General features: G+C 38.5%; 1 protein-coding gene across 1 annotated transcript in view; it reads left to right on the top strand.

Annotated features, from left to right (window-relative positions):
• KMT2C (lysine methyltransferase 2C) overlaps positions 1-14,501 on the top strand; it is a 285,187-nt gene that overhangs the window by 195,103 nt on the left and 75,583 nt on the right. Inside the window, 6 exon segments of the mRNA XM_045496257.1 lie at positions 5,976-6,077; positions 6,242-6,346; positions 12,202-12,383; positions 12,634-12,798; positions 13,832-13,941; positions 14,417-14,482. Of these exon segments, the coding sequence (XP_045352213.1) occupies positions 5,976-6,077; positions 6,242-6,346; positions 12,202-12,383; positions 12,634-12,798; positions 13,832-13,941; positions 14,417-14,482 (730 nt within the window).

Raw genomic sequence — 14,501 nt, 5'->3', positions numbered from 1 at the left:
TATAACCACTGTTGAAAAATCAAAAATTGTCAGTCTTCCATCTTTTTACTTTTTCAAAGTTGCTTTGGCCGTTCTAAATCCTTTGTTTTTTTTTTTACCTTTTTTAAGTTTGTTTATTTTGGGAAAGAGAGAGTGTGCATGTAAGCAAGTGGGGGAGGGGCAGAGAAAGAGAATCCCAAGCAAGCTGCACACCCAGTGCGGAGCCCCACATGGGGCTTGATCCCACGACTGTGAGATCTTGACCTGGGCCAAAACCAAGAGTCAGATGCTCCACCAAGTGAGCCATCCAGGCACCCCAATATCCTTCCTGTTTCTGTATGAATTTTACAATTGGCCTGTCAGTTTCTTCAAATAAGCCTCTAGGATCTTGATTGGGTTTGCATTTAAACTCTAGATCAAGTTGGGGAACTTGACGTTTTATCTGTGAAGAGTCTTCAACCCATGAACATTGTGTTTCTCTCCATTTCTTTAGGTCTTTTTAAAGTTCTCTTAGTGATGGTCTTTATAACATAAATGTCTTTTTTCATCATTTCCACATTTCTTATGTTATTGTAAATGGCAGTATTGTCTTAATTTCAAATTGTAGTTGTCAGTTGCTAGTATCCAGAAATAACTCATTTTTGTGTATTGATTTTGTATCAGAACTCCATTATTATATATAGTTGCTTATTTGTAGAACCCAACAGATTTTCTACCCTTAGGATCATGTTGTTTGCAAATAAGGTTTTATTTCTGTTTAATCTGGATGGTTTCACTTCTTTTCTTTATTGCATTTGCTGTAACCTTCAATACAGTGTTAGGTAGAAGTGTTAAGATAACCTTGTCTTCTTTTTGAACTTGAGGAGAGAAAGCATTTAGTCTTGCATCATTGAGTATGCTGTTAGCTCTAGTTTTGTTTTATTTTTTTAATAAACATCCTAAGTCAGTTTGAGGAAGCTCTTTTCTATTCATAAGTTGCTGAAATGTTTTTCTTTTAACCAAGTGTAGATGTTGGGTTTTGTCAACATTTTTTCTACATTTACAGAAATGATCCTATGTCTTGTTTATTGATATGGTGAGTTATATTGATTGGCTTTTTTGTATGCTAAAGAAGTCTTGTCTTCTTGGGATAAACTCCACTTGGTCATGATGTTTTATCTTTTTCATATTATTGGATTCAAATGGCTAAAACCTTTAGACTTTTTATGTCTTCTGTTCATGACAGTATTGGTTTATTTTCTTATAATTTCTTTGGTTTTGGTATTGGCATAAAGCTAGCTTCCTTGAGTGAATTGCGAAATAGAGTCTTCAGTTTTCTGGACAAGTTGTGTATTGGAAACATTCTTGTATTATTTATAGAGTCATCAGTGAAGCCATTTTGGCCTCGAGTTTTCTTTGTGACAAGATTTTAAAGTTTTTTTCTTGAATCACCTGGTGCTTACGAGGACAAGTTCACTCCTTAATCCACATCACCTATGTCACCCATACCCCACCAAACTCCCCTCTGGTAACCATCAGTTTGTTCTGTATAGTTAAGAGTCTGTTTCTTAGTTTGTCTGTTTTGTTTTTTCCTCTTTGCTCATTTGTTTTGTTTCTTAGATTCCACATATGAGTGAAATCATATGGGATTTGTCTTTCTCTGACTTCCTTCACTCAGCATTACACTCTCTAGCTCCATCCATGTTGTTGCAAATGGCAGGATTTCATTCTTTTTTATGGCTGAATAATATGGGTGTGTGTGTGTATTACATCTTTTCTTTTCTTTTTTTTTTTTTTGGTTTTGAGATGGAGGGAGAGAGAGGGAGAATCCCAAGCAGGCTTTGCAATGTCAGTGCAGAGTTTATCGCAGAACGCAAATTCATGAACCTTGAGATCATGACCTGAGCCAAAATCAAGAGTCGGATACTTAACCGACTGAGCCACACAGGTGCCCCTATACCGCATCTTCGATCACATCTTCATCAATCGATGGACACTTGGGCTGCTTCCGTATCTTGGCTATTGTCAAAGCTGCAATAAACATAGGGGTGCGTGTACCCCCTTTGAATTAGTATTCTTGTATTTTGGGGGCAAATACCCAGCAGTTTGGTTGCTGGATCATAGGGTAGTTCGATTTTTAATTTTTTGCAGAACCTCCATACTGTTTACTACAGTGGCTGCACCAGTTTGCTTTCCCGCTAACCATGCAGAAGGGTTCCTTTTTCTCCCCAACACCTGTTGTTTCTTGTGTTTTTGGTTTTGACAGATTTGCATTTCCCTGATGGTAAGTGGTGATGAGCATCTTTTCACATGTCTATCTGGGTGTCTTCTTTGTTCTATGTTGGCTATCTGGGTGTTTTCTTTGGAAAAATGGCTGTTTGTGTCTTCTGCCTATTTTTTAATTGGATTGTCTTTTAGGTGTTGAATTGTATCAGTTTTTTATTTATTTTGGATACTATTTATCAAATATGTCATTTGCAAATACATGTATCTTTTCCCATTCCATAGGTTGCCTTTTAGTTTTTGTTGATTGTTTCCTTTGGTGTGCAGAAGCTTTTTATTTTGGGGGAGCCTGCGTGGATTAGTGTGTTAATAAGCATCCAATTTTGGCTCAGGTCATGATCTCACAGTTTGTGAATTTGAGCCCCACATCAGGCTCTGAACTGTCAGCTTAGAGCCTGGAGCCTGCTTCAGATTCTGGGTCTCCCTCCCTCTCTCTCTCTGCCCCTCCCCCACTCATGCTTGCGCGCGCGCGCTCTCTCTCTCTCTCTCTCTCTGTGTCTCTCAAAAACGAATAAACATTTTTTTTTTTAAAAAAAGCTTTTTATTTGATGTAGTCCCATTAATTTATTGTTTCATTTGCCTCAAAGGGCCTGTCTAGAAAAATGTTGCTATGGTTGATGTCAGAGATACTACTGTCTGTGCTCTTTTCTAAGATTTTTAAGGTTTCAGGTCTTAAATTTAGATCCATGTTGAATTTATTTTTGTGTATTGTGTAAGAAAGTGGTACAGTTTAATTTTTTTGCATAGTGCTATCCAGTTTCCCCAATAAGATTTGTTGAAGAGATTGCCTTTTTCTGTCATCATGGAAGATTTTTAACTACATATTCAATTTCTTCGGTAGGTATAGGGCTATTTAGTTAGGTTATCTCTTTCTTCTTGTATGAATTTGTCTTTCAAAGAATTTGCCCATTTAAAGTAAGTTGACAAATCTGTTGGCCAGTTATCCTTTTAATATCTGTAGAATCTGTAGTGGTGTCACCTTCCTCATTCCCAGTATTGGTGATTTATGTCTTCTCTTTTTTCTTGATTGGTCTTGCTGCAGGTTTATCAATTTTATTGATTCTGAGCCAGCCTTTGCTTTCATTAATTTTTCTCTTTTTTTTTTTTGTTTCCTTCTGTTTTCCATTCCATTGATTTCTACTCTGATCTTTACTGTTTTCTTCCTCTCACTTTGACTGTTTTGCTCTGTTTTTGGTTTGCTTTTTATGTTCCTGCTTAGAACCCACTTGTGAGGTTTAGGTTAGAGCTTTCTTTTTTCTTAAGCTTATATCTGTGGTCCAGGCAAATAAAACTGTCACCTTTAGGACAAATCAGACTAATATGTATATAGGCAGTACGTACTCTCTCAAAGATTGCCTTCTTAACCCTTGTGTTGTGGTAGGTTTTATATATCTAGTAGTTTAAAGGTCATGAAATAATGTGTAAAAATAAAACAGTGGGTCATTAAGCTACATGATACTGTTTTCCTTCTTACATGTACAATTGCTGTTTAAAAAAATCTTGATTTTTCAGCACGTAGCATTTAAATATGCTCTTTGGATCTAGGGGATATTGCAGCTTTCTGTACAGATTTCATTTCTGATTCATTTCAGACTGGGAATACTATAGTCCATCCTTATTTTTTATTCCAAATAAAAGCATTCTCTGGTTAATTTTCCCTTTGAAAATAATAACATGTTATCATTTCTTTGAGCCTACTCCCTGGGTATCATTCCATTATAAAACCTATTTTGTTTTCTGTTTTGGAAATGGGGATGTAAAAATGGATACTTTTAATTTCAGTATACTTTTGTTTACTATATTTTAGCTATTACCACAGTTATATATTTTAATATTCTCAATGTATTGTTTGTCTTGTGGGTGAATTACTGGTAACTTCACTTTTAGTGGACATTTCATTATTACTAATGGGATGATTATTTTACTTTAAGAGCCCTCTTGTTTGACTTGCTAAAATCTTAAATTGCTAGTTTTGAGATACTTATTGTTTAATATATTAAAAACAATTAAAACATACTGATCGATCAAAGTTATCTGTACCATCACTGCCTCTTTGGTCTTGATTTTCCTCCTTTTACCAGTTTCGTGAATTTACGTATTTGGTTGATCCATATGGAATTGCCAATCTTCAACCATTTTCAATCTGGAAAAACAGCAATTTCTTATGATTCATCCTACTGTGTATATGTGCCAGTGGACCACATGCAATTACTTTGCATGGTGCCCTACCTCACATACTATTCTGCAGCTTATTTTTCCACTCAGCTGTGTGTCTGGTGGTTTGTTTATTTGTTTTTTGATGGAAATTCAAACAAATTTCTACCACTATTTTTTAAATGCTGCGTAATTTTCCAGTTTGGATTTGCCATGGTTTTAGTAGTTCGCTAGTGATGACTATATTTAGGTTGCCTACGGTTTTCCCTTATAGTGTAGTTTAGACTATAAATTGCTTTTGTGACTGATTCTATAATAAAACCATAGTACTGTCCATTAAAATGGCTTTTAAACTTAATTTGCAATGAAAAATATAATGTTTAATATTAATATAATATTATGTAATATATTCCTTCTATTTAGTCATTCTCTCAAGAACATTTCTCAAGAACAACACTGTTACTTTTTATGTTGAATTTAACCAATGTGTTTCATGTCCTTCCATGCAAGAGAATCATATTGTAAAATTTTGGCATTGGCCAACCTGTTCTTTTCTTAAGCAACTAATTCAGAGCTTTTTTTCATGATAAGCATTCTGGAAATAATTCTTAAGCCAGTTGTACTTAGTTGATTTGGTGAAATTTAGCCAAGTTTTTAGACATGAATATCTTTGGTTGGTAATCCTTTGGCTAAGATGGAAATTCTGCTTATTTTGCTATTCAGAATAATAGTATTTTAAAGCAGTGCTGTCCAAAGGAAATATATGTGTATTACATAAGCAATTTAAAACTTTATAGTAGCTACATTAAAAAAGGAGAGAGGGGAGCGCCTGGGTGGCTCAGTTCGTTAGGCCTCCTACTCTTGATTTTGGCTCAGGTCATGATCTCATGGTTCATGAGTTCCAGCCCCATGGCGGTCTGTGTGCAGATGATGCAGACCCTACTTGGGATTCTCTCTCTCCCTCTCTTTCTACCTCTCCCCTACTCATTCTCTCTCTTTCTCTGTCTCAAAGTACACTTGAAAAAAAAAAAAAAAGGCAGGAGAAATTTAATTTTAATGTATATCTTTTGAATTTATATCTGTTTCCATTTCAACATGTAATATGTAAAATATACAAAATTAATTACGAGTTGTGTTTATATTCTTTTTTGTTGGATACTTCTACTCACAGCACATCTCAGTTTTGACTAGCCAAATTGCTGGTTTTAAGAGTGACTAAAATAGAGGGGCACGTATATGTATACACGTATATAGGTATATGCTCACAAGTAAGATACAGGGGTTTTTTGTTTGTTTCTTGATGAAAACTTCTGGTTAATTAAGTCTTACTAAAGATAGTTTATGTTTTTTCATTGCTTCCTGATCCACGGGACTTGTAACTCTGAAGAGACAATTAGGTGACTAAAAAGCGTCCTGACTTCCACTTTTGCGGTCTTAACCTTGGCGATAATAATCTAACTCGGAATTGTTACCGCAGGCCTTGGCAAAAATCGTATTTTGAAAAGGAGTCTTCTGAACCTTTTCCACTAAACATACAAGTGATAAATGTGACTGCATTTTGTGTATTTTGCTTTTTATAGGTGTCTGCTGCAGATCTTTCGTCGAATAAGGATGAAGAAGAAAACTCTATGCATAATACAGTGGTGTTGTTTTCTAGCAGTGACAAGTTCACCTTGCATCAGGTTTGAACACTTACTGTCTTCTGCTTTCTCCTGTACATGCTGAAGTTGTCTAATGTTGAGCTGTAGAGCTTTATTAGCTACGAAGGTAATTTAAAAATTAAATTCATATATTCTGAGCTTAGTCTCCAACCTAAATTATTACGTTCATGTGTTTTTAATTTCAGGATATGTGTGTAGTTTGTGGCAGCTTTGGCCAAGGAGCAGAGGGAAGATTACTTGCCTGCTCTCAGTGTGGTCAGTGTTACCATCCATACTGTGTCAGTATTAAGGTAAATATACTTAAATTTAAATCAGTTAAAATTGTATTGAAATTTGATGAGTATATCATGCTCTTTCCATTTCGTATAATTAATCAAGTGTTGTTCGCTAGGATTATTAGACATAAATAACTATATTTAAGTGCTTTAAATATTGCCCTTCAAGTGTTAACTCCTCTATACATCTGTGGTCTGAGGGGCACCTGGGTGGCTCAGTCGGGTAAGCGTCTGACTTCGGCTCAGGTCATGATCTCACGGTCCGTGGGTTCGAGCCCTGCATTGGGCTCTGTGCTGGCAGCTCAGAGCCTGGACCCTGCTTCAGATTCTGTGTCTCCCTCTCTGTCTGCCCCTCCGCCACTCACACTCTGTCTCTGTCTCTCTCAAAAATAAATAAACATCAAAAAAAGATTTATAAAAAATAAATCTGTGGTCTGAAATTATAGTGGTTATCCTGAAAAAATAAAAATAAAAAGGCATGCTTTTCAAAGATACTTTATCCTGCAATGTGCTCAGGTGTGAGGTTTGGTTGATGCATTCTGTCTACTGACAATAAAGGTTGACCCCAAGCAGAAAACTGTATGAAAACCCATCATTCACCTGGTCTCTCCCCATGTTCCTTCTTAGCCCTCATCCACATAGGAAAAGACATTTTCTGTTAGGCTCCTTGGATCAGTGGGTTGGTTTTTTTTAAATCCGTTTTGGAGCAATTTTGGCCATCTCTTGGTATTTCTTTTTCTGTTCCCCTTTTGCCCTTCTGGAGTCTCAGTCGTGTGTGCACAGAATTGTAGGATATAGTCCCAGATCGCTTTCACTTTCTTGATATTTTTCCAGTTTTTCTTTCTGCCCTTTAGCTTATTCCCCAAAGTCACTTTTATTATGCAGTATCTAATCTATTTTTTAAAATACAATTTATTGTTAAGTTGGCTAACATACAGGGTGTAAAGGGTGCTCTTGGTTTTTGGGGATAGATTCCCATTCTAATCTATTTTTAAGCACATCCAGTGGAGTTTTCATGGAGATGATTGTATTTTTTAATCTTAGTTTTATTTTATAGTTTAAGTTATCTCATAGTTTAAAATGTTTTCTTGAGATTTTTCTTTCAAGTCATTGTATATACTGATAATTGTTTGCTAATTCTGTCATGTCTGACATTTCTCATTAGTATCACTTATTATGACCAATATTAGCTTACCTTTCCCCTTATGAGGATGTATTTTTGTTTTTAATTTAGTAATTTTTGATGGTGGCAGTTGTGTATTTTGCTTATATTGTTGGGAATTTGGGTTTTGTTCCTGTAAGAAGTAAGGAGTTTTTGTTTTGGCAGGAAGTTATTGCTGACAGTCGAACCTTCTGAAACTTCTCTAGCCTTTCTGGGATAGGCCTCGAGAACCTTCACTTTGAGGTGGCTCTTCTTAGACTTTTTGGTCTTAGAACCATTAACAGTCTTGAAAATTATTAAGGACCACATAGAGTTTTTGTTTATGAGGGTAATAATGATTGAATATTTACCATTTTAGAAGTTAACTAGGAATACTTGAAAACACAAAAATATTCAAGCATGTTTGTTACGATGTCATGTAATGAGGTTTTATATTTTACATATCACAGAGCCTCTGTAAAACATCACTATAAGTTGGGGCGCCTGGATGGCTCAGTTGGTTGAGTATCTGACTTCAGCTCGGGTCAGGATCCCGCAGCTCATGGGTTCGAGCCCCGCTTCGGGCTCGGTGCTGACAGCTCGGAGCCTGGAGCTGCTTCGGATTCTGTGGCTCCCTCTCGCTGCCCCTTCCCTGCTCATGCTCTGTCTCTCAATAATGAATAAATGTTAAAAAAATTTTTTTAAACATCACTATAAGTGGATTAAAGTGAAAAAAGCAAGTAACATGTCAGTGTTATTATGAAAATAGTTTTGACCTCACAGACCCCTGAGGGTTTCCTAGGTCACACTTTAGTAACTGCTTTTTTAGCACTAGTTTAGTCTGATACGTGAGACATGGCCTTTTTGACATCTCTGCTGAATTCCCCTCACGTCCGTGCCCCCCCTGCGGCTCCCTATGACCTCCTTCACCAGTGTCTCTTTACTCCGACTGGTTGAGATTCAGATGTCTTCAGCCTTGTATTAACTCTTGTAATTGTCCAGCTTGCAAATTCCCAGTAGCCATTCTTGGTCCTGGCTGTGTGTCCTTGTTTGGCCTCCTACAAACGCAGCTTGGTGTTCAGCCAAAGACTTGAGCGAAATTCTGTGTGGATTTCTGGAGCTCTTTTTCTTTATTGCTCCTTCCTTTCCAGGACCCTGTCCTGCAAATTGCAACTGCCTCAACCTCCGAGATCTCCACCATGTGTCCTCAACTCAGCGAGACCCTGATGCCTTGTGGGTTTCTCCCTCTCGGCGCAGCATTCCGGAAAATGTCTGTGGACAGAATATTGTAGGACCGACCTCACTTGTTTCCCTCTTCTCAGAAACCACAGTCTTGTCCTGCCTTTTGCTCAGTATCTGAAACAAGTGTTTCCTACATTGTGTCCGTTTTCTAGTGTCTTATGAAGGGAGAAGGGTCTTGTCCCAGTCACTCCATCATAGTTGACTCAGATATTCTCGTAGACTCTTAAAATGTCTTTCACAACTTTCTACATGGCACCATGAATGGAGCCCTGGTAATACCTTTCTTGAAAGAACTTTTGAAAATAAACACTAGCCGTGTCAGTAGGAGAGAAAGAGAGTTGACGTTAGAGCTCAGCGGTCTATACAGGGAGTGCGAAGTGTGGAATTTCAACAGGGAGAGACAGTTGAGGCATCATAGTGCTGCAGTGGGCACGTCAACTGGGCTCGGGTGAGGTCTGGACTGCCTGACCTGAGCGGTGTGAATGCTGGTGGGCGTGGTAACCACACCTTAGCTTTGAGCGAGCAGAGCTGAGCAGCTCGAGAATTTGGCTGTAAAGGGCCACAGGGTAGGTGTCTGTGAGACAGGAAAACGTGTAGGAATGAAGAGACGTTATTTGGAAGTTTCTACTGTTAATAGCTTGGATCTGTCTCCCACTTGATCTTACTGTTCTTCTGAGCCAGGGGTTGGTCAGTTACATCACACAGGCCACCTGTGGCCCACTGCCTCTTTTTGTAAATGAAATTTTATTGAAATATAGCCGTGTTCATTCATTTACATACGTCTCTTGTGGGCTTTGCACTGCAGTGGCACCATTGTGTAGTTTACAGGCCACGTGGCCCACAAAGTTTAGAGTATTTACATCTGACCCTTTACAAAAAAAGTTTGCCGGTAACTGCTCTAAGCCATCCTGCTCTTCCTGCCCAAAGCTCTTTTCTCCATTTGGGTAAATAATATAACTTGATAATCTATTATATAATATAATCTATATATAATATAATATAATGTATATAATTATTATACTGTATATAATTATATATATTATATAATATAGTCTATAATATAATAATATAATCTTAATAATCTGTGACTAATTTAAAAGAATCAGTAGGCTAATCGAAGTAATAAATACACATGCTTGCAGATCAAATAGCTTTCAAAGACTTTTGATGACTGGCGGGCCCCTGTCCTATTCTGCCTCCACACTTGAGTCCTCGCCCCCAGGCAGCCACTTTTCATCTTCTCCTAGTTACGTCAATAACTCTAAGTGCTGGTGCTTCTGCTGTATCTGTGCTAGGTTTTGTTGACTTTCTGCTGTGAATAAATAAATGCTGATTTAGCTCTTAAAATATACCCCCTATACTCCCCAACACCCTCCCAGTGTTTTCGTTGTTTCACTGCATTTAGTTAATAAACGTGTTCAGTGGAGATCTAGAAAGTGTACCGTACCGACTTTGGCTCAGGTCATTATCTTGCAGTCTGTGAGTGCGAGCCCCACGTCAGGCTCTGTGCTGACAGCTCAGAGCCTGGAGCCTGCTTCAGGTTCTGTGTCTCCTTCTCTCTGTGCCCCTCCCCTGTTCGCACTCTGTCTCTACGATGAGTAAAAACATTAAAAAGTGTACTATGGCTTTGTCTTTCAATGGAGTTTTTAATAGCAAAAAGAAAATAATGATTCATGATTCTGCATTAGTTTTTGTTTGTTTTTACCTACTGTAGGAGCATGATTTATATCAAATTATTTTGGCAAGTAACTGTTTTTCTGGAAAAAGTTGTACCCCTTTACGGCACTCCCCTTTTCTCTCTCCTCCTCTGTGCTGGTAATTTCTAGGTCTGTTGCTGAGCTCTCCTTCTTCAACTTCCCTGAGCTGAAGTCCTTTGTGTGTTCATTGTTCTCTGCATCCCATCATCCCATGTCTTCCTTGTTCTTGGTATAACTCTAACTTTGTCCTCATATGTCTAAGTAACTCTGTTCGAAGAGGTATTCGGAAGCTGAAGTTTGAGTCTTTGTATCCCTGACAGGTCTACTTTTACGCTTAATTGCTTGGTTACTTGCTTGTGTCTTGAAAATTATATTCCTATAGAATTGGAAGCTATTATTCTGTTGTATCCAGAATTGGACAATTTGATGCCATTTTGGTAGTTGTTCTTTATTTAGCTCTTTTATTTTCCTTTCGGTAGCTTTTAGACTTCCTTATTCCTCATGATCTGAATTTTTATTCTGTATCGTGACTTCTTGCCATTTCATTTTAACACAAGTACTTTGTGTCCTATCTATAGATTCTAGTTTTTTGAGAGCTTTCATTTGGTTCCAGATTCATAATCTTACATGGTGTGGTTAGTTTGTGGAGTTTATCAGAAATATAGAAATTTTAGGGGCGCCTGGATGGCTCAGTCGGTTAAGTGTCCAACTTCGGCTCAGGTCATGATCTCACTGTTCATGAGTTCGAGCCCTGCATCGGGTTCTCTGCTGTCAGCTTGGAGCCTGCTTCTGATCCTCTGTGTCCCCCCACCCCCCCCCCCCTTTGCCCCTCCCCTGCTCATGCACATGCGTGCACTCTCTCTTTCTGTCAAAAATAAACAAACATTAAAAAAATGTATAGAGACTTTCAAACTTTGCTGCTAACTTAGACCCGGTGCCAGAGGAGAATATACAGAGGAGTGATGAACTTCAGAGGTCCTAGCTTCACAGCTGAAAGTCCTCCAAGATCATGAAATGTCCTTGGGACATATTTTCTTAGGAACTCATGTTTTAGTTTAATGTGTTAGATTTTTAAACATTGACTGTTTGTTTTAAGTTTATTTATTTATTTTGAGAGAGAGAGAGAGAGAGGGAGAGAGAGCACGCATGCATGCACATACACATGCACGTAAGCCAGCACGGTAGGGGCAGAGAATGAGGGAGAGAATCTCAAGCAGCCCCCATGCTCAGCATGGAGCCCAGTGTGTGGGGCTCAATCCCATAAACTGTAAGGCCATGACCTGAGCCAAAATCAAGAGTTGTACACTTAACTGACTGAGCCACCCAGGCGCCCCTAAATATTGACTTTAATATACAAATCCTTTTGCAATGTACATAAGTTTCAGAAGTATGAATTCATGAAATGTCATAGATAGAAACCATGCCAATACATTTTCAAAACCTAAATTAACAGTTAAGGGGCAATTTACTTGATTTCTTCAGTATCTAGTCACTACATCAGTAAAGTGGACATAAATCCACAGCACAAGGTAGTTATGTGGTCTTAAAAAAAGTCATTAAAATAGGTACCGTTTTCTGTTGTTCTGTCTAGCAGATAGACTTGTGAAAGCACATGAATGCGCCCACCCCAGGATTGGGCCACTGTTGGTGCTCACACATGTTACTTGCTTGCCTCTTACCTGCTTCTTGGGACATAAGCACCACACACTCGTTTATTTGGCATCTGTGATCATACAAAATGAGGTGTGTGTTAATGTATAAATCACCAGGATTGGTTGTGTCTTTTATAGATCACTAAAGTGGTTCTTAGCAAAGGTTGGAGGTGCCTCGAGTGCACTGTGTGCGAGGCCTGTGGGAAGGCCACTGACCCCGGAAGACTCCTGCTGTGTGATGACTGTGACATAAGCTATCATACCTACTGCCTCGACCCTCCTCTGCAGACCGTGCCCAAAGGAGGCTGGAAGTGCAAATGGTACTCTAGGATTTACCTTTCCCTCCTTGGCCTTGCAAGCGCAGAATGTTTCCGCATCCGTTTTTGAAAAGTAGCCACATGCACTCACATGCGTAATACGTGTTTGCTATGATAGATAGCACGCCACTTCTCAGAAAAATTTTCAGATATGTGTTAAATGATTTCCCCCCATTCTGTTCTTGTATAGCTTCTTGAATTACAGTAACTAAGTAAATAAACCGGAGACTTGTTGGGGGGGATTGGATTGCAGGTGTGTGTGGTGCAGACACTGTGGGGCAACGTCTGCAGGCCTGAGATGTGAATGGCAAAACAATTACACACAGTGTGCTCCCTGTGCAAGCTTGTCTTCCTGCCCCGTCTGCTATCGGAACTATCGAGAAGAAGATCTTATTCTGCAATGTAGACAATGTGACAGGTATCACGCTGCTTTTTAAAACTTTTATTCTTTTTTGCAAGCTTTTCTCTTTGAAATGTAGCAAAAGGAAGTTGGAAAACAACTTTCTTCGATCTTAAATTTAAGAAACAAGACCTTTTTTTACTTGCCGGAGTTTCTGTCAGCTAGAAGCTACAGAAGTTTCCTGTTTTGTATCCGCAACTCCAGACTAAGGTTTTTAACTTGGGGCTTTTAAGGGTTTATGAATCCCTTGAAATTAGATGCAGAATTATTGCCTGCATATATGCATTTTTCTATGGAGGGTTTCTGAATCTTTGATTGGATTCTACAAATGATCTGACAGATTTTATTTTCCTTGAACTACTTTTTTTTTTTTTTTTTTTTTAAGCTCTGGATAGTAAATGTCTCGATATTGGGTACCCATTCCCACCCTCTCCAAGTATTATGTGTACAGCTTCAAAATCAAGAACACTTTCTTTGTTTTCAGTGGGGTATTATTGCGCTCTGGTAATAGTTGAACACTGTACGTGTGATATTAGTATTATTTCATCAGTAGTACAGGATTCTCAGTACTCGCTGCCCACTAATTTGTTCAAAGGCAAGACAACTCCTTTTGTTCCTAGTTAATAACCAGCCTCAAACACGAGAGCTGTATCTGCCCACAGGACATGCGTCCCAGGAGCACGTACACACCACACTGTTTGCAGTCTTCTGAATTCCCTCATACTTGCCCGGACTAGCTTCCTTCTCTCTCCGCTGTGTTCGGTGTATGATCAGAAAACAGTTATGCTGTCCTCCTCATACACTGTCCTTTTGCTTCTTTCCCAGTATTTGGTCTCATTCCTTTTTCTTATTCAAAGCTCCAGAAGTTTCGGTGGGTCCGTGGGCACGGTTAGGAGAAAGGGCAACGTGGGCAGGATAGGAGGAATGTGTGAGGCTTAGGACTTTAAATGCGGCAGCTGTCCACTCCTGCGGTCGTTTTTAAAAGGAAGCCATTCTCTGTGCATTTCTGTTTCTTTCTTTCTTTTTAAATGTTCAAATATGGTCTTTTTAGATGGATGCATGCGGTTTGTCAGAACTTAAATACTGAAGAGGAAGTGGAAAATGTAGCCGACATTGGTTTTGATTGTAGCATGTGTAGACCCTATATGCCTACGTCAAATGGTAAGAAAATAACGTGAATGGCGGGTCTGTGCTCCTACACCTCACTGGCACCTTGCTGTCTTTTTGTGAAACAGTTATTTGGACAAGTATTTTATGGAAAATAAGTTATTTTTAGTTATAAATGAACTCTTATGCTCCCAACTTAATGTATTAAAACAATTTGCTTACGTAAAGAAACGGAACTAAGCATATATTATGGATACAAAACATTATTTCGCTTTCATGCCTCACAATCTTGCAGTTACTAGCATGTGTAGAAATCCAGTATGTTGCTTCGTATCTTGGCCATTTTTCCCTCCATGATGTGTGTTTCCTTTACTACCTGTCCTTGTTTTTAAAGACAGCCTTTAACTTGATTTAGTGTTTAAGTGTTTATTTCAGTAAAATGGGTAAAGGAATAGAAAATTTAGTTATGTGTAAGTCTTTGTATACTTTGCTTTCTCTGAAAAAATGACACGAATTGTTTTCATTTCAGTGCCTTCCTCAGACGGCTGCGAATCTTCACTTGTAGCACAGATTGTCACGAAAGTGAAAGAGCTAGGTAAGGTCCGAAATGCTGT

This window comes from Leopardus geoffroyi, chromosome A2 (assembly GCF_018350155.1).
Source record: "Leopardus geoffroyi isolate Oge1 chromosome A2, O.geoffroyi_Oge1_pat1.0, whole genome shotgun sequence".
NCBI lineage: Eukaryota > Metazoa > Chordata > Mammalia > Carnivora > Felidae > Leopardus > Leopardus geoffroyi.
The sequence above is the reverse complement of the archived record's forward strand: the minus strand, read 5'-3'. Positions and strand labels throughout refer to the sequence as shown.